This window comes from Lepus europaeus, chromosome 18 (genome assembly GCF_033115175.1).
Source record: "Lepus europaeus isolate LE1 chromosome 18, mLepTim1.pri, whole genome shotgun sequence".
Lineage (NCBI taxonomy): Eukaryota > Metazoa > Chordata > Mammalia > Lagomorpha > Leporidae > Lepus > Lepus europaeus.
The window spans coordinates 5,011,567-5,036,564 of record NC_084844.1 but is presented as its reverse complement, the minus strand read 5'-3'; the positions used below and the strand labels follow the sequence as shown (position 1 = coordinate 5,036,564).

The following is a 24,998-nucleotide window of genomic DNA, read 5'->3' as shown; positions in this document are numbered from 1 at the left end:
CATGGGTGGCAGGGGCCCATGTACTTGGGCCGTCGTCCACTGCCTTCCCAGGAGCGATACCAGGGAACTAGAGTGGAAACAGTGCAGCTAGGACTCGAACTGGGGCTCCAATAAGAGATGCCAGTGTTGCAGGCAATGGCTTAACACACTGGGCCACAACACCAGCCCCCTTTGGCTGTTTCTTAACCTCTGAGACTCGGTTTGGTCATTTTTTCCCACTCTCTCTTTTGCCTATAAAATAGTTAACTATCTAATAGGATTATGGGAGGAATTAAACAGAATGTTGCATCTTGAAGGTGAAATTAATGTATATAAAGAAATTAGCACAAAGACTGAGAACTCGTGAACATTCATCAAGCATTACCACTACTCCCCACCCCTTGATTTCTCTGTGTGGCGGCTGGCTCCTAACCACGTGGCCACCCTTCTCCAATTCCCATTCCATCGGCCCATCTCAGTCTTTAAATATAGTCCCAACAGGTCAGTTCCTCATTTTTTTTCTTTCTGTTTCACATACCTGTTCCCTCACCAAAATAAAGCAAGGCACCAGGATTTCAAGTCAATATGTATATACTGTATATATCTGTGTCTCCTATCCCAACACGGAGGCATCAGTGTGTCCATGTTAGCATGCGCATGAGTGTACAGACACAGTTCCATACGCCTCTGGACAAAACAGGGACAAAGGATGGTGAGGGACCACAGGCCATCCAAACACTGAAGATGCACAAACACCCCGATATGCATTAGTGGAGAACTCCAATTTGGGTAATTCAGAAACTAAATATAGAGAATGAGACAGGCAAATCAGAGACAGTAAGAGGCAGAAGACCAAATAAAGCAGAAGTGAAATTTCCAGCTATCAAACTTTCCCCTAACCTTTCTGGGCTACCATTTCCATATCTCTGTGCCCCACCTGAATCAAAGCGATGAGAGGAGAGATCACAATGGTGATGCCTTTGGCCAACAGAGCAGGCAGCTGATAGCAGAGGGACTTTCCTGCCCCCGTGGGCATGCACACAAACACATCCTTGTCACCTGCAAAAATACAAGACAGTATCTCAGTGCTTCCTGCCTTGTCATCAAGATTACTGAAAATTAAATGAAAATATAGCAAAAGCACTCAGCAAAGTTTGTGGCACAGGAGAGGGCTGTTATGTTAATTAATTCCCTTCCCATCCCTTCTCTGGAAAGGGCAGGGACCCGGGGAGATTCGGAAATGTGTGCAAACCACTTCTGGTAAAGGCGGTAAGACCAGGGGTAAAAGTCTGTTAGGACACGGATTAAACAGCCACGAGAGCAGAATATTTTGTGTGTAGGTAAGAAAGGACATCACTTCGAGGTCTTTTGCTTATAAAAGTGTCAACGTTAGAGTGCTGTTCCCCTCTTGACAATCTCCATCTGTCACCAAGTCTCAGGTTTAAAATATCCCAACCCTGTCCCTCCCTATCTGGGACACAGACCACTTAATCTTAATGAGATTACGCAGAAGGTCAGTGACTGGATGAGGCCACTGCTGCCAGCCTTACTACTGCCCACACTTCAACGAATAATCTAGAAGCAGGCATTTGGCCTACTGGTCACAATGTCAGGATGCTTGCAACCCCATAGAGGCAAGCACTAACTTTGCTCCCAAGTCCAGCTCCCTGCCCATGGGCACCCTGGGAGGCCGCGTGTGACGGCTCAAGGACTTGGGTCCCCGCTACCCGTGTGGGAGACCTAGCTCAGCCCTGGGTGTTGCAGGCACTGGGGAAGTGAACAAACAGAGGGTAGCTGTCTCTCTGCCTCATAAATTAACTAATTAAAAAAAGATTTTTTTTTGACAGGCAGAGTTAGACAGTGAGAAAGAGAGAGACAGAGAGAAAGGTCTTCCTTTTTCTGTTGGTTCACCCCCAAAATGGTTGCTATGGCCGGCGCGCTGCGCCGATCTGAAGCCAGGAGCCAGGTGCTTCCTCCTGGTCTCCCATGCGGGTGCAGGGCCCAAGCACTTGGGCCATCCTCCACTGCACTCCCTGGCCACAGCAGAGAGCTGGACTGGAAGAGGGGCAACCGGGACAGAATCCGGCGCCCCGACCGGGACTAGAACCCGGGGTGCCGGCGCTGCAGGCGGAGGATTAGCCTAGTGAGCCGCGGCACCAGCCAAAATAATTTTTTAAGTGAAAGAGGACGGGGATCTAGGAACTGTTTTCAAAGACATCTTGCAGTTCTGGCCATGAACCCTAAGAACCGGAACAGCTGGGTGACTCCATCACTGGGTCTGCAAGCTTTGGGTGACAAGTCCAGAAGCTTCCAGAAGCAGGTGTGGGTCAAGGGTCGGGGGAGTGCGAAGGGTCAGCAGGAGGGTGTTCTGCAGTGCTGTGGTGGTCGGGAAACACGTAAGGCAGAGAGCTTGGTAATATTACCTTTCACTACAGCCATGGTCGCCCTCTCCTGTAAAGGCGTCTTAAAGGAGTCAAACCCAAAGACCTTCTTCAGCGTGCTCCGGACTCGCCGCTCAGGGTCAGAGGGGGTCGGGGGAGGGCGGGCGCTCATCGCGGCGGAAACAGCAGCCAGGGATTAAGGCAGAGACGGAGACCGGTTGCGACCAGAACCCTGTGCCCTGCTTTTAAAAGACTCCTCCGTGGGTACAGATCTGCTCTATTGCACTTATGTATTATCTTCAAGTCATAACGCAGGGGAAAGGCCTTAAGAAACGCAATGCTGGGTACTCGGCATCTCCACTGTTACACGTGACTATCCCAGGCCACGGGTGGGTAGCACCGAGACACCAATCAGGTCACGAGAAGAAGCACAGACGCCTTCCGAATATTTGGCGTGGGATGGTTTCTCTAAGATCCACCTTCTGCTCTTCCTTCTACGAGCGAAGCCATGAGGCCCCTTCTCCCGGGGCCCAGACCCACCGCTGCCCGCCTCCTCAGAGTCCCAGATGCGCAACTTTCCCCCTTCCCCAGCCCGAAGCTCCCTTTACTTCACCCCAGACACCTCGGCCAGCGGTGGGCCGCCCCGGAGTGAAGGGGTTCCGAGACCCCCACACGCCCGCTCAACTCTCCAGAGTCCAAAACGCCGCAAATCCGCTGTCAGGCAAAACCCATACAACCTTATATCCGTCGCACAGCGATGACGTCGCGAGAGGGCGGGCGTGAGGGGGCGGGCCAGCCGCACAAACGTCGTTTTGATTGGTTTTCGGCTTGGCGCGTTCTCGCGGGAACCGGAAGAAGTTGCCTTAGCTCACGGAAGTTGGCTACTTTGAGTCATAGGCGTGAGCCGCACCGGGGCTGCGGGAATAAGATGGCGGGGAAGAAGAATGTTCTGTCGTCTCTGGCAGTTTATGCGGAAGATTCAGAACCCGAGTCTGATGGCGAAGCTGGAGTCGAAGCGGTGGGCAGCGCGGCCGGTGAGTCCCGAGTGGGAAGCTGGAAGAGGGAATCGTGTGTTCGCCCGGAACGCGGCTCCCCTCGCGGGGCGGGAGGCGAAGAAGCGGTCATCGTGCCCCGAGGCTGGGGCCCCGGAGCTCCACAGTGCGCTCGGGAGCCCGGAAGAGGTAGCGGATTAGAGAACGAACCTGCCCGCTGTTTCGATGGCTCTGCCGGAGCGTGAACGGGAGTTCATATCGAGCTTCGTGCTGGGCAGGCGATGGACGACGCGGCCGCGGGATCCCTGCGTGTCCCTCCGGGCTTGTGGTTTGCTGGGGGGAGAGCGCGGAGGAGGACGAACGTGGAGGGTTGCAGAGCCCCTGTCTCGTTAAGTGTGTAGCTGTGTCTTAGGAAGAGTAACTTGCAAGAGGGAGTTTGAACCTGGAGTCGGGTCTGTGCTTCTGTGAGCTCCCTTAGTGATTCTGCCCCCTCGTGCGTTTTTAATTAAAGCGCCTTTGCCGTCTCTCCATCATGGCGTTGGTGGAAGGGAACAGATTTCCGGGGAGAACAGAGGGAGGCCGGATACCAGGCTGGGCCTCGGTTTCCGCATCAGGAAGGAGCAGGGCCTGGCGCGGGGTTGTCGCGTCCCACCTGCGGTTTTGTGTGCTCTCTGGTGGCTTCCCAGGAGAGCGTAGCGTTTTTATGTGGTCTCCGTCCTTTTTTTTTTTTTTTTTTCCTAAGTAGAAAAAGGTTTTGTTTCAGAAGTAGGCGTGATCGGGAACCCGGTGGAGTGCCCCTGTTGGGGTCCACAAGACCCCAACAACGTAGGGTGAGAGATGCCGCGGGAAGACCTGGAGACAAGCCGACAGGCGCCCGTGCTGCAGGGCAGAGCCGTGCGCGGCTTCCGTCGCTGGGTACGGGCGGGAAGCCTTAGAGACAGAATTCGGTAGTCGGCTTTCTTCTCTGTTCTTATAACGACTGCATCTGCTAGACTGTGCCCTTCCCAGGGGCAGAATCTGGACCTGTGGTCGCTCACGTGAGGCTTCGGGTTCCCCGTTATCTTCTAGAATGTTCTGGGCGCTCAGATCACTCTGGGAGTTTCTTTACCTTTTCTCACTCATCCCCCCCCCCCCCTTTGTTTCAGAGGAAAAAGGCGGACTGGTTTCTGACGCCTATGGGGAAGATGACTTTTCTCGCCTAGGAGGTGACGAAGATGGTTACGAGGAAGAGGAGGAGGAGAACAGCAAACCGTCGGTAGGTCGATCTCCCACCCCCAGAGCTGTACAGCGCCGTGCACTTGGCAGACACTTTCTGAACTGTGCTCCATCTCAGGGCTCTCTTGTCCCCTCCCTCTTCTGTTTGGTATCAGTTAAAGAAACTGAGTTGGATATCAGTAGTTCTGTTGGAAAATGAGATTTGTTTAATCCAGACCATTTTGTATCAGCTTTTGAATTGAAATTTAGGGCGAAACACATGGACTATTTTATTTAACCCAGATGTCAATGGGTGTTTTATGTTGACTTTTCCTATTCAGATATTTTATTTAACCCATATATCAGTGGGTGTTTTATGTTGACTTTTCCTATTCAGATATTTTATTCCATTTGTAACTGTTCATCCTAATTGGTGTATCATTTATATCTGCAATCAACTCTGTATTATTTTTAATCCTGGTTGGGGCTCATTCAGGTCTTTCAGTTTATTAACAAGGTAAGGAAGGAAAATTATTGTGTATTCACCCACTTTGATCCTTTTCAACTTCTTTCTTGACGCGTTCTGTCAGGGTGCCCTTGGTTCTTGATCACAAATCTTGCCGGAAGTTTAATAGGTGCTGGGTGACAAAGAAAGGCAAACGTGGGTCTTCACTAACAACAAAACACGTCAGATACACGTTCTCTCGAGCAGCAGGGGCCAGAATAAAGGTCTCCAGGAAAAAATAAGGACATTCAAGTGGTGCTTAGCTCAAAGATGGACAAAGCTGAACTTGGATACTGAGAGTCTGCCTATATAGTAACAGTTTTCATGGAAACACTCACAGTATACTCTATTATTTGTCTGAAAATTTTGTTACATGTTCATGTGGAAATGTTAGCATTAAAATGCTTTCTAACTTAAATAAGAAATGTGTTTGTATTTTAAGCTCTTTTGGGAACAAGCCTTTAACCCTTCCCATTATTGCTGATAATTCAGAGTTGACTAAAATTGTTTAGAAACGCTTTGCAAGTTTTCATTTGCTGATTTTTCTCAAGTACATGCACATTGCCTTAATATCCATAACTCTTTTCTTTACTATATTTGTATAATTTATGTTTTTGAAGTGTTTTTCCATATTTGTGTTGCTTAGCACTCTCATCATGTTTTAAGCTTTCTGTTATGTTTTAGTACAATCTCTCACCAAATCCCAGTGTAGACATTCTGAAATGTGATTGTACTCAGCTGAGCCCCACCTCTCGTCATTTGGCATAACAGATTTTATTTTAAGGATATTATGAAAACTGCATTTAAAACTGGACTCTGGCACTTACAGGGCAGCAAGATCTCACAACCACTAGTGGAGTTCATTCAAGTCTCTTAGGTGGTGTTTACAGTAACAGCAGGGATGCTGTATGATGTCTGGGTTAAAGCGTCCCTGTTGAAAATAGCAGGTTTAAATGAAACCAGTTTTCCTAGGCATTTAGTCTAAGGCTTCTGTCTGTTGGGAGTGTTTGGAAGTGGCAGTGCCGTGGACTTGGCCAGGAGGGAGTCTAGGCCTGGATCTGCTCCCGATCGTTGACATTCGCAGCCTTAGTGTTCAGCGGAATGATGGGCTCACTGCAGAGAGCGCCTCACCCGCACGGCGAACTTCCTCTGGATAGGGACGAGATGGCTAGAGCGGGCCGGTGGCCGTTCTGTGGACCCTGGGTGTGGAGGAGACCGTTCAGCCGGGACCCAGGAAGACTGGGCATTTCCTTCGGTCCTGCCTTACGTGCTCGCTCCGGTGGTTTGGTGCTTCCCTTCCTGTGTTCACGTTAGTGAGAGCACTGCTGGGCAGAGGCACCGCGGTGTGGCTGTGTGTGAGTCAGGCACTCTGTTGTCGAATGATGTAGGAGGTCCACGTCTGATGTATTTGTGTATATGATAGTCAGGGTGGGGAGTTCATAGTCCTGGTTTTAAATAATTGATATTCCTGTGGAAACACTGCCTGCTTTATCCTGTGGCCTGGTCTCACTCCTCTGCAGTGTGTTGTAACCTTTCTCCATTTGTGTGTGTGATTTCTAACTCCGGCATTTTCATCGATGTGGACTGTGGCACCACTAGACTAACTGTTGACTTTGCTGCTGTTTTTATTTTTTTCTCCCCCGAACATCTCCTTTTCCCCTTCTCTTTCTCTAGTTCTGGGTCCTGTGTAGGGGAGGGGCTTTTGGTGGGATGACCCTGGCTGGGTAAACGGGCTGTTTGCTCCAACCCCTAGTTATGCATGTGAGATCTCCCAGGCCCACCTCTTTAAGCTTAATCCTTTAAATTCTTTGTCTTGTAGGAAGATGACGATTCAGAGACTGAAAAACCTGAGGCTGATGACCCAAAGGTATTTGGTGTTGGCTGTGGTGGGGTGGCTGAATGCAAACAAGGAGTTTGAACGTGAGAGCCCAGATCCTGTGTCTGGTCAAGATCTTTTCCTCTAACATTGTGTAGCCATGTGGACATTTTCTGGGACAAAACCAGCTTTATAAACAAAGAACCTGGAGCCCACCTAGAAATGATTAAGTCCTGAATTAGTTTGATTTCCAGCCTTCTAGATTGTGCCGTATCTCCAGACTAGAAAGGCAAGAGTTCTTAGTCCAGCAAGCCACCTGCTTTCGCACCCCAGGTAGTGCTTGTGGGGTCACTGCCCATGTAGGTAGGTTAGATGTGGAGAAGTTTCTAGAATCAGGAAGGCATAAGGGCCGTATTGTGTATGTGGGGTTCTCTTCAGTCATCTAGAAGTGAAGAAGGGCCAGGGAGGGGTCCGACTAACACGGGGCCACCCACCAGCTGTTGGGGTTACTCAGCCTGATCTTGGTTGTCCCAGGGGTGTGCCCTTCCACTCTTGGGCAAGTCGTGCACGTTGGTCTTTTTTAAAACAGAGTAACCTGTTTTCTCCATAGTTGTCATCCCACAGCAGTGAGAGTACTGGAAGCAGTTCCTGTCACTGTCCTTGAGGAGCCTGGGTGAGAAAGGTTGAGACCCCTTTGTTGATGAAGCTGCTGTGCTGTGCACCTGGCACTAGACTGAACCTTTTGCAGTGTTCTATGGGCCAAACCTTTTTTTTTTTTCCCTTAAAGAGAAAGACTAGTTTCGTTACTCTAGGCTTGGGGAACAGGGACATAGTTTTATCATTAAAAACTGCTTTGAAACAAGCTGGAACCTTCAAGGTGACCTGGTAGGAGTTAGGGAAATACTGTCTAGTTAGAATCTAAAACAATACATCCACAAGTAGAGTGTGAGCTGCTCTATTTTTGAACTGGTTCTGTGATTGGAGAGAATTGTGTGCAGCTGTTGAAGTAAATCCCTAACAGGCTGGGATGGTACAGACAAGGACACATTTTGCCATGGAAGACAGTCTGGCATCAGCATGCAAGAGAAAGAAAAAAATGAATCCTAGAAACTCAATGTGCACTACCCTGTGTGCTGATTGAAGAGCCCAGGCCTGGGAACTAGTCCAAGCCTTACTGACAGAGGGTGGGGGGCAGACCTGAGCTCAGAGATGTGCAGAACTCTGCTCAGGCTGCAGAAGGAAAGTGGTCACTAGCGTTGGCATTAGCGTCCACTGCTGCAGCCGTCTGGGTGTTAGGGTGTCCGTGCATCCAGCAAGCCCAGGGAGCTGTCGGGTACGGGCCGTCAGTTGTGGAGGAAAAGGGAGACTTGCAGGAGCTGGAGCTGTTCTTTGTGCAGTAGCGGCCTTTGCTAAAGGCTGGAAGGCTCCTGGGGAGGTTGGCAGGAGAGCAGGGTACATGCACTCAGCCGGCATTTCTTCTGGAGTACTGAGGTTCAAACAGGTCCTCAGCTGTGACAGGCTCCATGAGAGGGGAGCCACATGAGGAACAGAACGGAGTCCCTTGCCGTCCGGGAGCAGCTAGTAAGGGCCAGGAAGTACGCACGGCACAGCGGGAGCCTGGGATGATCTCTGCCTGCCTCTCCTTTCTCAGGCTCACTGCAGGGTTGGCTCATGTCCTCTACTGGACCTCATTCAATCATTGAGTTTTGAGTTTCATTGTAGAATGAAAATATTTCTGTTCTTACTGGGGACCCCTCCAAAATGTACCCCTGAAAGTCACTTGACTTAGTTCTTTTGGCGTGTGACCGTGGAAGGCTATTTATTTGAAAGGCAGAGTTACAGAGAGGCAGAAAGAGAGAGGTCTTCCATCCACTGGTTCACTCTCTAGATGGCTGCAATGGCTGGAGCTGTGCCGATCCAAAGGCAGGAGCCAGGGACTTCTTCCTGGTCTCCCTCATGGATGCAGGGGCCCAAGGACTTGGGCCATCTTCTACTGCTTTCCCAGGCCATGCAGAGAGCTGGATCAGAAGTGGAGCAGCCGGGACTCAAACCGGTGCTTATAAGGGATACCGGCATCACAGGAAGTGGCCTTACCCACTATGCCACAGTGCTGGCCCCCCCTACAGTTTTTAACAATGGTATATATTACTGGAGTAGATCTTTGTTTAGAAGTGTCATTTGCTTATGTTTTGATTTGAGAAGCAAAGAGAAATCTCCCATCCACTGGTTCACTCCCCAGATGCCCCTCAACAGCTGGGATTGGATCAGGCCCAGGATGAGAGCCCGGAACTCAATCCATGTCTCCTCTGGGCGGCAGAGACCCAAGTACTGAGCCATCACATGCTGCCTGCACATCAGCAGGAAGCTGGAATTAGAAGCAGAGCTGGGACGCAGGCATTCCATTGTGTAATCTATGTCGTTACCAAATGGGTTGCTGTCATTACTGTTGCTTCCACTAGATGGCATTATCCTTTCTACTTTGATATTTATAAGCTTTTGATGAATTCTATAGCTGTTTCCAAAATGTTTTGGTTTCTTTACACAATTTAAAAATGAGGATCCCAAAGAGCTTTTGTTCATTTTGGTTTTATCTATTGATGTTTGTTTGTCTTCAAAGTCTAAACTGGGATAAGGCCAGCGTTGTGACACAATGGGTTAAGCCACCATCTGAGAGATTGGCATCCCATATGAGCACTGGATTGAGTCATGGCTTCTCCACTTCTGATCCAGCTCCCATCTAATGCACCTGGGGAGGCAGAGGAAGATGACCCAAATACTTGAGACTCTGCCACCCGTATTGGAGACCTGGATGGATTTCCTGGCTCCTGGCTGTGGCCTGGCTCAGCTCTGGCCAGTGCAACTATTTGGGGAGTAAACCAGCAGATGGAAGATATCTTTCTCTATTTTTCTCTCCCTCTTTCTCTATAACTCTGCCTTTCAAATAAATATAAATTTTTTTCAAAAAAAGTTGACTGAGAGAATTTTAAGTAATCAATTCATTTTAAAATAAAATTAAGCCCAACACATATTAACGTAAATAATATTTTTATGTAAAGTAAGTATTTCTGAAATTTAAAAAAGTGCCAAGAATGGCATTGTCTTACTGTGTACACGTGTCTGTGATGTTTAGCTTAACAGAAGACTGGTGGGTTCTCACGCATGCGTCTGCATTCAGTCTGTTGGAGTGTGTTGTTTGGGTCAGCGTGTTTGAAGAAAATCCGGCTTCGCACAGGAAGTTGGCAAAGGGAGGACTATTTAATAGCCCTTTCAGTTATTGTGGATGTTCTCTGACAAGTGGTTGTTCCTAAAGGTTGGTTGCAACGTGGAACGTGAAACCTCATCAGAGAGCTCTTTGTTCTCTGCTGCACTATACTCCACTGGTCCCACATGCGCTTGGAATGGATCTATTTACAAATTTATTTGAAAGGCAGAGTTAAAGAGGGAGAGACAGAGAGAGGCCTTCCATCTGCTGGTTTACTCTCTGGGTGGCCCCAACAGCCAGGGCTGGACCAGGCTGAAGCCAGGAGCCAGAAGCTTCTTCCAGGCTTCCCACGTGGGTGCAGGGGCCAAGCACTTGGGCCATCCTCTGCAGCTGTCCTAGGAGCATTAGCAGGGAGCAGGATTGGAAGTGGAGTAGCTGGAACTCGAGCCGGTGCCCATATGGGATGCCAGTGCCCCTATACCACAGTGCCGGCCCCTGGAATGGATCTTTTACCCATAAATGATTTTACATCATCAGGCACTGGTGATTTGGAAAATGTTGATTTACTGAGTTACGCATATCTCCTAGATGTCAGCACATTTTGTTCTGATATCCAGAAGGTCATGTTCGTGCCACCACTCATCTCATCAGACAGGCTCTTGAGTATGGACATATCAAGCTCACAGAGGGGAGCTTTTTCTAGCACTTCAGGAATTTTTGCTTGAAGGCTTGAGTTTCATCTTTGCCAGTAAGTGCTGTCAACATTTCCCCTGAACTGACGGCTTCGTTTTTGAGGAGAGGTCTACTAAATACCTGAAGCCAGGTAGCCAGTGTGTCTGTCATTCTTTCAAATGAAAATGATATTCCTTGAAGAAAACCGTGAGTCTTGTGAGGTGACTGTCTTACTTCGGTTTGCCATAGAAGTACCTATGCGTACCTCTCATGCCATCACACAAAAGGTTAAAAGCTGGTGCTCAAGGATCAATTTAAATAATTTTTAAAAATTATTTATTTATTTATTTGAAAGGCAGAGTTACTCAGAGAGAGAGTAAGAAGGCGAGTTGGAGAGATCTTCCTTCTGTCGGTTCACTCCCTAAATGGCTGTAATGGCTGGACTTGGGCTGGGCCCCGCCGAAGCCAGGAGCCTGGAACTTAACCTAGATCTCCCAGGTGGCAGGGACCCAAATACTTGCGCCGTCACCTGCTGCCTGCCAGTGTGCAAATCCACAGGAAACTAGAATGGAGAGTGGAGCTGAGCCTGCCCAGGCTCTCTGTTATGGAAGCAAGCGCTTAACCCACTGTTCCACATGCCCACTCCAACAGTCACGATTTAATAAAACTAATCATTTTTACTGTTTTGCAAAAGACAGTCTTAGGTGAAATTGGGTTTTTGGTTTGTTTTTGTTTTTTAGTGGTAAATGAGCATGTGGTGGCTGCTGCTGTGGTTTGGGGTCTACCTTGATTTGTTCTAAAGCCCAGCAGTTCACCCCCCATTGCTTATGGAAACGTCAGCACAGTGAAAAGGCAGTGACTTACTGTTATAAAATTAGGTGTTTTTTAGATGTGTTCATTTATTTGAAAAGCAGAATGTTGGAGAGGGAGAAACACAGAGAAAGATCTATCTCCCATCCCATCCATTGGTCAACTCCCCAATGGCCACAGCAGCCAGAGCTAGGCCAGACTGAAGCCAGGAGCCAGGAACTCCATCCGAGTGTCCCACATGGGTGGCAGGTGCACAGCCACTTAGGCTGTTATCCGCTGCTTGCCCAGGCTCACTAATGCAAAGCTGGATATGAAGCAGAGCAGCCAGGACTTGAATCCACTGTGCTACAACACTGGCTCCATGAAGAGTTTTGCCCCTACAGAGCTCCAGGGATCCACAGACCAACTTTGAGAACTAGGCTTCTCAAACCATAATTGTGGGTTGGTGATATCAGATAGTTGCTTGATCACTTTTTATTACTCTGCATGTGTTACACTTCCTGGGTCTTGAGCTGTGTTGGCAGCAGGTAAATATCTAGAATAAGACGGTTTGGCCCAGCAAAGCAACGATCTGGAATCAGACCTGGGTTTGCATTCCAGGTTACTTGGGGAAGTTGCTTACCTTCAGTTTTTTCCATCCAGAAAATGGGTATCATGCTATAATATGCCTCATTCATTTGATGAGAATTCATCAACAGAAAGTGAAGTCCTTGGCTTAATAGCATCCAGGATGTCTAGCGTTAGTAGCAGGAAGCACTGCCAGTCCCTCCTGTGCTCACTTCCCAGGTCGGACCGTGTCACTGCCTGTTTTGGAAGAGTAATGTCTGTATTTTGCACTCGAGTTGTTCAGAGAAGAGCAGTCATAAAGGTGAGAGGGGACTTAAAGCCACATCTTGTGAAGAAAAGTTAAAGGGGCTGAAGAGAGGCAGGCATTTGATGTAGCAGTTAAGGTGTCACTGGGGATGCCTGCATCCCAGATTTGAGGGCCCGGGTTCAAGTCTATGTTTGCTTCCAATTCCAGCTTCTTGCTAATGTCCATCCTAGGAGGCAGCAAATGATGGTTCAAGTACTTGAGTTCTTGCCAACTAAGTGGAAGACCTGGATTAAGTTCCAGACCTGGCTTCAACCTACCCCAGCCTTGGCTACTGGGGGCATTTGGAGGGTGAACCAGCAGATGGAAGATCTCTGTCTCTGACTTTCAAATAAAACAAAAATAGTTTTCTTTAAAAAGGAGCTGGAGATGATGAGGGAAACTTGGGAAGAACAAGTCGTTATGTTCTGGTGTTTGGAAGTCTGGAAAAGGAAAGATGGTGGCAGCCAGGCACAGAAGTTACATCAACTCACAGAATTACCCAGAAGTTTGCCTTAGCAGAATGGAGCACTTTTGGCATCTCTAGCGAAAGTGGGTTGGGCTGCTTCATGAAGCAGAGGAGTTCCTTGTTTCCAGAGGGAAGTTGGAAGAAACCATTTTCGTGGATGTCCTAAAAGGAATTTGTAAGAGGGGCAGGCATTTGGCCTGGCAGTTAAGATGCTGGTTGGGAGGCCTGCATCCCATATTGGAGGCCTGGGTTTCAATCCGAGCTCTGTTCCCTGGGAGGCAGTGGGTGCTGGCTCAAGGACTTGGGTACCTGCCATCTGCATGGGAGAGACCTGGCTTGAGTTCCTGGCTCCCGGCATCTGGGGAGTTAACCAGTGGATGGGATATCTGTGCGTGTTTCCATCTATCTCTCTCTGTCAAAAATTAAAAATATATAAATAGGGAAACTTTTTTAAAAATTGGGGGATTGAGGCCGGCGCCGTGGCTTAACAGGCTAATCCTCCACCTTGCGGCGCCAGCACACCGGGTTCTAGTCTCGGTTGGGGCACCGGATTCTATCCCGGTTGCCCCTCTTCCAGTCCTGCTCTCTGCTGTGGCCCGGGAAGGCAGTGGAGGATGGCCCAAGTGCTTGGGCCCCGAACCCACATGGGAGACCAGGAGAAGCACCTGGCTCCTGACTTCGGATCAGCACAATGTGCCGACCGCAGCGGCCATTGGAGGGTGAACCAACGGCAAAAAGGAAGACCTTTCTCTCTGTCTCTCTCTCACTATCCACTCTGCCTGTCAAAAAAAAAAAATATATATAGATAGATAGATAGATAGATAGATAGATAGATAGATAGATAGATAAATTGGGGGATTGAGGTTGGACTAACCCCCTAAGGGGTCCCCTAGTTGAGTATTCTCTGACTTTACCTCCTGACCTTAAGAAGCACAGAAAGACATGGAATTGCCCAGAGTTTTAGCATCTGATGTTTGACGTCACCTGTGAGTGCAGAGTTCCTTCTCTGGGAGTCTGAATACGAGGTGGTGGTTCCAGACTCCCTGTGCAGGAGCCTGTGGTCTTGGCCACCCTGCAGTGCACCTCCTCACTAGGGAGGGCAGAGCTTTCTGTGGCAGGCTGGTGAGCAGCCTGACCCTCCTGTGTTCTGATGACTGAACAGAAGGTGGCACTGGTGTCCTAGAGAAAGTCAGCCCAGCAGTGGCAATCCGGACGTCTCAGGCTGGGAGAGGGGAGCCTGGCAGCCTGAGTGTTTCCTCCATGTTTGCCCTTGGCACATGAACTTCCTTTTCCTTTTCTTTCTTATTTTTTTTTTGACAGGCAGAGTTAGACAGCGAGAGAGAGAGAGAGATACAAAGGTCTTCCTTCCGTTGGTTCATCCCCCAAATGGCTACTACAGCTGGTGCGCTGTGCCGATCCGAAGCCAGGAGCCAGGTGCTTCTTCCTGGTCTCCCATGCGGGTGCAGGGCCCAAGCACTTGGGCCATCCTCCACTGCCTTCCCGGGCCACAGCAGAGAGCTGGCCTGGAAGAGGAACAACCAGGACTAGAACCCGGTGCCATATGGGATGCCGGCGCCGCAGGAGGAGGATTAACCAAGTGGGCCATGGCGCCGGCCCCCATGAACTTCCTTTTCCACCACTCACCGTTATCCACGTGTTACCTCAGTTGCCCTCAGACGTGTTCTCCTGTTTGTTTTTTTCTCCACTCCTCAGTTCCTGTGGATGAAGGTATTTCCACTCACTCGGCTGTCCCTGGCACACCCTTCCTTTGAAAACAAGTATGGGGATTGCTGGCCTGGAGCGGGAAGGATGGAGCAGCCTGTGGCCAGCTCACTCGGGAGGGGCTGGGATTGCCGCTCCCTGAGGTGTGGTCCAGGCTTTGATCTAGAAAGAGGATCCTCCTGGGCCAAGAAACAAGCACCTGTGGAAACAAAACAGTGTCTCTGGGTCAAGGAGGTGGCACTGGGTGGGGGAAAGTTGTTAGGGCATTTTTTAGAAAGGCGTGTTGGCCCCAGGTGAAGTAAAAGGAAACATTTTAAAAATACTTAGAGCCTAAAACTAGTGCTGAAAGTAAAGATCACCACTCGAGCCATTCTGTGGCCTTCTAGTCAGAAGACCTGGGTTGCTCTGTGGGCCAGCATCCCTCCAGCCGTGGGGACATTGGCTTAGGAGGTCAGGGCTATACTACCCCTTTGTGAGGTGGTCTTAGCAGCATGGGAGGACATTGTGAAAGTGCTGTTCACAGGGTAGAATGTGGCTGTTGGTCGTGCTCAGCTTTGTCAGTGTAACAGTCTGGTTAGATGCCCTTCTCCTGTAGGTAGAGGTAACCACGTTTTCTCAGGTTACCACCCTGGATGTCCCAGTTTTTCAGAGCTCCTTGTCCAGAAGAAATACCTAACCGTTCTGCTTTGAAGTAATTACCTCCCAATTCAGTAGCTCCTTGAAAAAATAATTAAATTTGTGTGGTATCTGACAAATATTGCCACATCAGGGCTGGCATTGTGGCACAGTGGATTAAGCTGCTGCCTGTGATGCCAGCATCCCCTATGAGTTTCAGTTTGAGTCCCGGCTGCTCCACTTCCAATCCAGCTCCCTGCTAATGCACCTGAAGCATCAGAAGATGGCCTAAGTGCTTGGGCCCTGCACCCACTGAGGACCCTGATGGAGCTGTTGTAGCCGTTGGGGCAGTGAAAACCAGCAGATGAAAGAGCTCTTGCTCTTGTCTCGTCTTTGTAACTTTGCCTTTCAAATAAATAATCTTTAAAAAAATGTAAAGTAATGCCACGTTGCCCATGAAGCCTTTAAATGTCCTGTGGTGCCTTTTTGAATTTTCTGGGGTTCCTTGATGCATGGTTTGGGAACTGCATGGTGAATTGTTTTTAGAGTTGCAGGGGCTCATCCAAGTCCTCACTTACCTGGCTCTGTGGCCCAGCTCAGGCAAATGGTTCTCTGCCTCCAGTGACTGTCCACACCTGCTGAAGGCAGCTCCATTTCTTAATTGTCATGCATCATGTTTTTGAGAGGCAGAGAGCTATTTCCCGTCTGCTGCTTGCAAGAGTTGGGGCTGGAGTGGGCTGACGTGAGGAGTCGGGAGCTCATTCTGGGTCTCCCACATGGGTGTGAGGGAGTCCCAATACTTGAGCATCATCTGCTGCCTCCTAGGATGTGCGTTAGTAGGAAGCTGGGATTGGAGGTGGAGGAAGTGGAGTGGGGACTCAGATCCAGGCATCCAGCAAGGAATGTGGGCCACCCCTGTGCGTTATGGATTGGCCAGGAGTCCAGGTGAAGGATTTATATTGGACAGGACTGGCTTGATAATCCCCTCACTGCAACTCCTTCCCACTGCCTCAGCATTATTGTTGATCTTCAGAGTATCAGAATCAAAGATCTGGAGACCGAGTACCACCTAAGTAGCTTATTTCCAGGGATGTGGTTCACTCTCTAAATGCGCTCAGCCGCTTGCACTGGATCAGCTGGTCCAGGTCTCCCTTCTGGGTGCAGGGACCCAAGCGCTTGGGCCATCATTCCTGCCTCCCAAGAGCACTAGCAGAAGCTGGATCAGAAGTGGGGGAACTGGAACTCGTACCGGCGTTCCTACATGGGGTGCAAGCATCCCAAGGCACAGCTTGACCTGCGCAGCACCACTCGTCCCTTTATGTTCTCTTTCTTGACCACATAAGTAGAATGTCAGCCAGCCTTGGCTGTGCAGAGGATTTTCCTGGTTAGTTCTGGCTCTGCTTGCTGCGCTTCCAGGACCCTGAAAGGAAGGTGTGAATGCTTTCATGAGCAAGGGCCGTGGACATGTGCCGTGATGCGGTGCAGAACAGCAACTGGGGTCTGCACAGCCGTTGGAAACGTGTCTGGGAGCGCTGAGAACTGAGGGTGACCTTACAGGACAGGAGAGCAAAGGCTGTGTTGTCGAGCCTAACTTTTTCGATTTTTTTCCTTTTTTTAAAAAAAAATATATTTTTTTTTAATTTATTTATTTGAAAGGCAGAGTTAGAGAGAAGGAGAGACATAGAGAGATCTTCCACCCTCTGGTTCACTCCCCAAATTGCCCCCAGGCCAAAGCTAAGAGCTTCTGAGTCTCCCATATGGGTGCAGGGTTCCAAGGACTTGGGCCATCCTCCACTGTTTTCCATTAGCAGGAAGCTGGATCAGAAGTAGAGCAGCCAGGACCCAAACCAGTACCCGTAAGGAATGCCAGTGCTGCAGGATGTGGCCTAACCACTGCTCTACAGTGCCGGTCCCTGGATTTTTTCCCTGACACGACCAAGATGATATGGCACTATTTTTCTGGTGTTTGCTCTGTCAGGGTTTTGTGTTTTTTATATATTGTCAAGTTATATAGTAAGATTCAGCATTGTATTAAAAGAAAAATCTCCTGCTCCCAGGATACTGACAGTACAACCATTTTCAGTCCTCCATGTTGGCCTCCAATGACAATGTATTTTGCACTCCGTTTTGTTTCATTCTTCAGTGTTGCTGCAGTCTGTAATTAAATAGCAGTGTGACACAAATGCAAAATTTAAAACTGAAAAACTTAAAAATTGGGGCCGGCACCATGGCTCACTTGGTTAATCCTCTGCCTGTGGCACTGGCATCCCATATGGGCTCCAGGTTCTAGTCCTGGTTGCTCCTCTTCCAGTCCAGCTCTCTGCTGTGGCCCGGGAAGGCAGTGAAGGATGACCCAAGTGCTTGGGCGCCTGCACCCGCATGGGAGACCAGGAGGAGGCACCTGGCTCCTGGCTTCTGATCGGCGCAGCGCCAGCTGTAGTGGCCATTTGGGGAATGAACCAACAGGAGGAAGACCCTTCTCTCTCTCTCTCTCTCTCTCATTGTCTGTAACTCTACCTGTCAAATAAATAAATAAATTCTTAAAAAAACTTAAAAATTCTATGGTATGTGTGTTACGTCTCAAGTCTGCTGTAGCAAAAATAAATTAATTTACTAAGTAAAGGGAAGAATTAAAAAAAAACATCTTGAGATTCTCCAGCCTCTGTCCCAGTGGTGCGCAGCAGCAGCACACTTGCTCACGTCACTCCCCTGCTCAGTTCTTCAGCTGTGTGGATGAAGTTAGTGTGGCACCGTAGCAGGAGTCTGAGTGTTATAGTTAGAATAAAATGCCGGGGGTGCAGTTTCCCACAGGCTTGTCTTGGACAGGAGGCACGCTGTATTCTCTATCGGGTCAGCCTTTGCAGCTCTGCTCTTTGGTAGTCCACGTGGTCATTCACCCGGGATGGGAGACTGGTGGCATGTGTTCCCTGTGTGGGCTCAGGACAGGGGTGGTGGTGCACACGGATGGTATGATTGGGACGTCAGGACCAGCCCTTGTTCAGGTTAACTCGGATGTGACTCACTGGGCACTGTGGACTCCAGAGCCGTTTTCCCTAATCATAGCCAGAGGTGATAAATCTGGCGGTGGCCCCTTTAAGTTGAAGATTTCACACCCGCTTCACTCTGCGACCTGTTGGGAGTCATTCCTGGAAAGAGATTTTTCCTCCTTGCCCCTTGTTGACTTACCTGGTGGTTTACCCAATGGAATCACAGAAACCGTTGCTGCCTGCAGTGACTTCTTACCACAAGAAGGTGAGAGGCAGTAAAACTGGGCTTGTGGTGCAAACTTGGGGTTGACTCCAACATCGGCGTGCACTGGCCAAGCCACTTTGTTATACTTACCTCTGTTTACTTCTCCGCAAAATGGAAATGTCTGTCTCCTGGGGTTTTCCTGAGGCTGTAACAATATATATTCGCTTCATGCCCCAGGATCCTAATTCTTATCATGCTGGTTAGAAGGGGGGAAACACAGCGTGACTCACTTAGCCTGAAAGGAAACGGCCCTTGGCCATTGCTGGTTTGTGAGCCACCCACTCTTTTTGCTGGAAACTGTGATGTGGCCTTTGAACTGTCAGAATGCCCAAGCCTGCCCAACGCTTGGCGCTTCCTGCTCTCCGCATGACTAATGGCCTTGAGGCTTGTCCTCAACATCACTAGAGTGCCCTTGCAGAAATGGAAAGTATGGAGTTTCCAGAAGCTCATGAGGTGTGCATGCTGGGGACGGCCACCCCAGGCTGGGCCTAGCAGTCTGCTCGGGTGGCCGGGTGATCTGATGGGAGCAGCAACAGGACACAGACAGTGCAGACCGTGGAAGTCACTCTGCCTCCGCTGTCCAGAGTGAAAAGTCCAGACCGGGTGCTTTGTTCTGCCACCTTCCAGAGAAGGCCTCACTGCCCCTTCAGCTGAGTGTGCCTGACTGCTGGAAGTCGTGATCTTGTGCAAGGAGGAAAAGCCAACCATTATTCTCACCCTGCTCTGGGCTCCACCACACTGCCAGAGGGGCCTTCCTGGTTGTGCTCCCTTCAAGGAAACTGAAGCTGAGACTTGCAGAAGCCCCACCCCACCCTGTGGTTCTGCAGTGGAAAAGGAGCCGCTGCATGCCCCGTGCACCCTCCTGTCTGCCCTGCAAGCCCCAACACAGCTCCTTCCCTCCACGCCAGATGCCAGGGATTGCTCACTGAGGTGTGGCAGGGCCCCTCCTTCTCCTGCTGGGGCTCATCTTTTTGAAATTATATGATGCAGAAAACGCCTGGCCTGGAGAATCCAGCACTTCCAGCCATGGTTCTGTGTTTTAATCTGTGCGCCTTGAAGTGCTGCCCTGTGGTTTGAGTCCCGTAGGATTTTGCTTGCTTCCAGTCCTAGCTTTGGAGTCGGGTGAATTATATCCTGGCCGTGCCTTGAAGATACTGGCTTTCCTCTGTCCCTGTGGGTGACAAAGTCCCTGCTGTCAGTACAGACGTGGTGACCACATTTGCTCTTCCCTCCCCCTTTTGGCTTTCGGGCCTCGCGGTGCACTTGCCAATGTAAACCATGTCAGGCAGAGAAACGCTTTTGTAATTTGGTGGCCGGGCAGAGTGGAGAGTCTCACCAGCTTCACTTTGTCGCTCAGCCTCACAGGGCTGTCTGCCTCTTTGTCCTTGTCTGTCCTAGCTCCCTCCCCTCTAACACCACTCACAGCGTGGAGATCCCGTTCTTGGAGGAAGCCTTGAGGGGAAAACAAACCGCTGCCTGGGCTTGATCCGATCCTTGGCGTGAAGTGGCCTCTGGAGTCAGATGTGTCCTGCCCTGGCTGAGGATGAGAGGGAGGAGTGGAGAGGCCCCCTGTCCAGCTTTCAAGGAACTGAGAGTCCCAAAGTGTCTGAATCCAATGTGGATAGCACTTGGCATAGTCAGAAAACAAAATCTCCGCTTTGGAGATGGCTCTGGCCCGAGGCGGGTGTTTCCACTCAGTGTGATTGACATCAACAGAACCAGTGCAGAGCCACAGGGGCCTGGTGTTTGTTTGTTTGTTTGTTTTGACAGGCAGAGTGGATAGTGAGAGAGAGAGAGACAGAGAGAAAGGTCTTCCGTTTTGCCCTTGGTTCACCCTCCAATGGCCGCTGCAGCCGGCGCATCGTGCTGATCCAAAGCCAAGAGCCAGGTGCTTCTCCTGGTCTCCCATGCGGGTGCAGGGCCCAAGCACTTGGGCCATCCTCCACTGCACTCCCGGGCCACAGCAGAGAGCTGGCCTGGAAGAGGGGCAACTGAGACAGAATCCGGTGCCCCGACCGGGACTAGAACCTGGTGTGCCGGCGCCGCAAGGCGGAGGATTAGCCTGTTAAGCCACGGCGCCGGCCAGGAGCCTGGTTTTAACCACAGTTTTCAAATAGAGAGACGTTTCCATACCCCCTCCCTGTCTTTTCATCAGGCTGCAAGGCCGGTTCTAGCCTGGCTTCATTTTTCTTGGCAGACTCCTGTTTAACCCTTCCTCGTAGGAACCTCTGAGCAAAGGAGCTCGCCTTCCCGGCCTCGGCAGTTCCAGTGCATCCAACTCAGCCCCACCAGCTTCCTCCTATTTTTCTGATAAGTGGAGTGTTTCCATCCCCGGGCCGGCAGTATGCCCATGGCAGGGGGCCGTTTGTGGCCAACAGGATGCGACTGAAGGAAGTGTGCTGGTGATGGGCGCTCTCCTGGGGGAGGTGCTGGGGCGGCAGTGTCGTTCCCACACAGCACTGGGTTCCAGCCCGACGCCAGGCTGCAAGTTGCTGGCAGCTCTCACTGCACACCCCTGCTGCATCTCTGTCAAACCAGCTTTATTTTCTGGTACGTGAAGGTGTTTTGATAAAAGTAATCCCCAAGTGCTGCTTTCTTGGCAACGTGAGGTGACTGGCGTCCATCTCGGAAAACCTTGTTTCGGCTGTCACTTTGATGCCCCCGTGAGGGCTCCCCAGGGACGCACACACAGCAGTGTCATGGGGCTGTTGTGGAAATTCATGAAGCATTTAGCATTTTAGTTCATAACTTTATTCCCATAGATGGCATTTCCAGGGTTTATCCCCAGTGCTTGGCTCAATGCCTGAAATATAACAAATGGTCTATAGATTATTTGGGGATAAATGAGTTAACTCCACAGTAATTGTTTTTGTCTTGAGATTTAGGAGCAGTCAGCCCAGTAGTTTAGAAGATGCAGGATGATAGGCAAAGAATTTCTTTTTTTTTTTTTTTCTTTTTTTGATAGGCAGAGTAGACAGAGAGAAAGGTCTTCCTTTTCCATTGGTTCACCCCCCAATGGCCGCTGCAGCCGCGCTGATCCGAAGCCAGGAGCCAGGTGTTTCTCCTGGTCTCCCATGTGGGTGCAGGGCCCAAGCACTTGGGCCATCCTCCACTGCACTCCCGGGCCACAGCAGAGAGCTGGCCTGGAAGAGGGGCAACCGGGACAGAATCTGGCGCCACAAGCAGAGGATTAGCCTGTTTGAGCTACGGCACCAGCCAAGAATTGGGTTTTTTAAATAAATTTTTAAAATTTGGTGTTGGTGACCTTGCTCCCTTTTCCTAGGCCTTGATCAACCTTCTCTTGCAAGCCTAGCTCCGCTGTGAGCACATTTTCTTCTTCTTCTTCTTCTTTTTTTTTAGTAAAGATTTATTTATTTAAAAGGCAGAGATGGAGAGACAAAGATTGGTTAGCTGACTGATTGATTGATTGATCTTCCATGCACTGGTTTGCTCCACAAATGGCTGCAATGGCTAGGGCTGGGCCAGGCAGGAGCCAGGAGCTTCTTCCAGGTCTCCCATGTGGGTGCAGCGGCCCAAGGACTTGGGCCATCTTCTTCTGCTTTCCCAGGCACATTAGCAGGGAGCTGGATCAGAAGTGGAGCAGCCGGGACTTGAACCAGTGCCCGTATGGGATGCCAGCACTGCAGGCAGAGGCTTAACCTACACCACAGTGCCAGCCCTGCACCTCTGCTATTTCTGACATTCCTGTGAATTCACACTCTGTGGATTTTACCGGGTTTGGACTTTGAGGTTAAAACACTGAGCTGAAGGTAGCTATGAAACCCTAAAGTATTATAAAGAAAACTGACACTAAGCGAATAGGGGTCTGTGCATGTGTGAGATGAGTGACGCCTGCTGTGAGCCAGGCCTGGCTGTCCTGGGTGATGCACAGCACGGCTGCTGAGTGCACAGGGCAGCACTTTGCCCTCCTTGGCCAGGTGGGAGAGCGAAGGTGTGCACTCTGCACACAGCTCCCTAAACCATTGTGGCGAGGGGACCGTCTCAGGGAGTTGGCATTGCAGAGGAGGGGGAGGCAGTGATCTGCGGGGAATCCTCTGCTCCTGGGCTGCAGGGTTCCTTTAGTAGGTGAGTGCTTATCCAGTGAGAGTGATTAGGGCTTTGTCACTGTGAGGGCTGTCTGGTCTGGCCTCCCCAGCTGCCCTGACTCACCACGCAGGCTCCCACTATCCAACCGAAAACGCCCAGTCTGTGGCCTGCTTGCCTCTGGCCTGCTCCAAGTGCCTCCTGCTCCCAGAGCTTGGGAAAGAATGGGACAGTTAGATCTGGCAGAATCCAGATGCCAGACACTGCCCTGGCTGGAACTGTGTGTGAGCTTTGCGGGGCTCGTTCTGGGAGGGACGGAGGCAGAGCTGTTGAGGGTAAATAACCTCTGTCTGTCCAGCAGGGCCTGCTCCTCCTTGCTCGGGCGGGCTTCCCGGCTCCGTGGCAGCTCATCCAGCACCACGACTCCGTGTTGTTCTGCCTCGCTTCTCCAGGCAGCCTCACCGGCAGCTGGGCTGTTGTGTTCTTTGCGGGGGAACCACGTTCCAACTTTTGTAATTCCCACTGATGTGCCACGTGACTGCAGCAGTCTTACACAGTGTGGTCATGATTGACCAAGAAACCAAATGGGCAGGTTCACATCGCTGTCCCCTGGGGATGGCCGCCAGCCTGCCGTGGTCACCTGGTGCTCTCTGGCTGCTGGAACTTCAGTCTCTGGTGACGGCTGGGGAGGGGAGGTGCAGACAGAAGAGGAGTCCTTGTCTGAGTTTGGTTTCTGTGACCAGCTCAGTCTGTGAAGCAGTCTCTTCTGTCTTCCTACTTGGCTTGGCTTGGAAAGCTATGGATTTTTCCCCCGTGGGTCTTAATTGAACTTAAACTAGGTAGTTAAAGAGGTTTACCCACTTTCTCCTAGGAAACCGTGGTCAGTTTTTTCCTTTCCTTTCCCAGGGGAGACGCTTTGTCTTGGTCTTGCCCATGAACCAGGTAAACCTTGGGGTGTGTGCTGCTGTGGCCCTGTCTCCAGGCTGCTGGTTGAGAACTAGATCTCCAGGCTGGGTTCTTTACTTTGACTTATCTCCACCTGGAAGTCAGAAGATGGACTCACGCAGGTCAAGAAAGGTTTTCCCATCTGTGAAAATCTGGCTTTGGAGGAAGAAAAGAAGACTGGTTTCTTGTTGCTTTTAGTTTGTGTCCTCATAACCGGGTCTGTCCTCTCCTTGCTCGGTACAGGCACAGGACGGGTCACACCTGTCTCCATCTGCTTAGTGCCACCATTTGAATTACTGCATCACGTGTCTTCTGACACCATAGCTGGGTTCATTTTCATACTGAGTTCCTAGTGTCTGAGGCCTTACTGGCAGGAGAATGTGTCTCTGGGTCTTTTTTTTTTTTTTTAAAGATTTATTTATTTGAAGGCAAAGTTCTACCAAGGCGGAGAGATAAGTCTTCTGTCTGCTGGTTCATTTCCCAAATGACCGCAACAGCTGGAGATGGGCTGATAAAATCCGAAGCCAGGAGCTTCCTCTGGATTTGCCATGCAGGTGCAGGGGCCCAAGGACTTAGGCCATCTTCTACTGTTTTCCTAGGCCATAGCAGAGAGCTGGATGGGAAGTGGAGCAGCTGGGACTCAAACTGGCGCCCTTATGGGATGCCAGCACTGCAGACAGCAGCTTTACCCACTACGCCATAATGCAAGACCCATCTCTGGGTCTTTTTTTTTTTTTTTTTTTTTTTTAATTTTATTTGAAAGTCAGAGTTACACAGAGAGGAGAGGCAGAGAGAGAGAGGTCTTCCATCCGCTGGTTCACTCCCCAGTTGGCCGCAATGGCTGGAGCTGCGTCAATTCAAAGCCAGGAGCTTTTCTTGGGTCTCCCATGTGAGTGCAGGGGCCCAAGGACTTGGGCCATGTTCTACTGCTTTCCCAGGCCACAGCAGAGAAGTGGATGCCAGCACTTCAGGCCAGGGTGTTAACTCACTGCACCACCTCACCGGCCCCCTGTCTCTGGGTCTTATGACTACCCCTCCCCATCCTAATCTCCTGTTGCCCGTGGAGGTCATTATGGAGTGATGTCATTGTCATTACCGTTGGAGTAGAGGCTGCTTTCTTTGGGTAAAGCTTGCTTCGAAGGTCATTGCAGGGTAAATGGTTGTAAAAGCATCTTTGGGGTGTTCGTCACCATCCTCGACAGCCTCCCCTTCCTTCTGAGTTTTTCTGTTTGTTGAATTCTGGGACCCATCTCCATTTGAGGAGCGGGCAGTGCTGTGGCTCCGGCACTTTTCCTGTGCTCAGGGCGGACGTGGAGCTCAGCTTCAGAGTCCATAAGAGCCTGGGTCGTTGTCTCCAGGGTCCGTGAGAGCCTGGGTCGTTGTCTCCGGGGTCCATAAGAGCCTGGGTCGTTGTCTCCGGGGTCCGTGAGAGCCTGGGTCGTTGTCTCCGGGGTCCGTGAGAGCCTGGGTCGTTGTCTCCAGGAGCAGCTCAGGGCAGCGGTGCAGATGCCCAGAGGCTCCGCAGGCTCACAGCCCAGTTTATTGGTCCC

At 50.4% G+C, this 24,998-nt stretch overlaps 2 protein-coding genes across 6 annotated transcripts in view; one reads left to right on the top strand and one right to left on the bottom strand.

The window, feature by feature from the left end:
• The window catches only part of RECQL5 (RecQ like helicase 5), a 37,190-nt gene extending 34,086 nt beyond the window's left edge, over positions 1 to 3,104 (bottom strand). For both annotated transcript variants that reach the window (XM_062216141.1, XM_062216142.1), the window contains exons 1-2: positions 2,403 to 3,104; positions 917 to 1,038 (exon numbers count right to left, since the gene is read on the bottom strand). In XM_062216141.1, coding sequence (XP_062072125.1) covers positions 917 to 1,038; positions 2,403 to 2,532 — 252 coding nt within the window. In that variant the 5' untranslated portion in view covers positions 2,533 to 3,104. The remainder of the gene's footprint in view (positions 1 to 916; positions 1,039 to 2,402) is intronic.
• Positions 3,105 to 3,242: 138 nt separating this feature from the next.
• The window catches only part of SAP30BP (SAP30 binding protein), a 42,408-nt gene continuing 20,652 nt past the window's right edge, over positions 3,243 to 24,998 (top strand). For all 4 annotated transcript variants that reach the window (XR_009868455.1, XR_009868454.1, XR_009868453.1 and 1 more), the window contains exons 1-3: positions 3,243 to 3,394; positions 4,498 to 4,607; positions 6,871 to 6,918. Coding sequence is in view for 1 of the 4 variants with exons in the window: in XM_062216146.1 (XP_062072130.1) it covers positions 3,289 to 3,394; positions 4,498 to 4,607; positions 6,871 to 6,918 (264 nt within the window). In the remaining 3 variants the exon portion in view is untranslated. The remainder of the gene's footprint in view (positions 3,395 to 4,497; positions 4,608 to 6,870; positions 6,919 to 24,998) is intronic.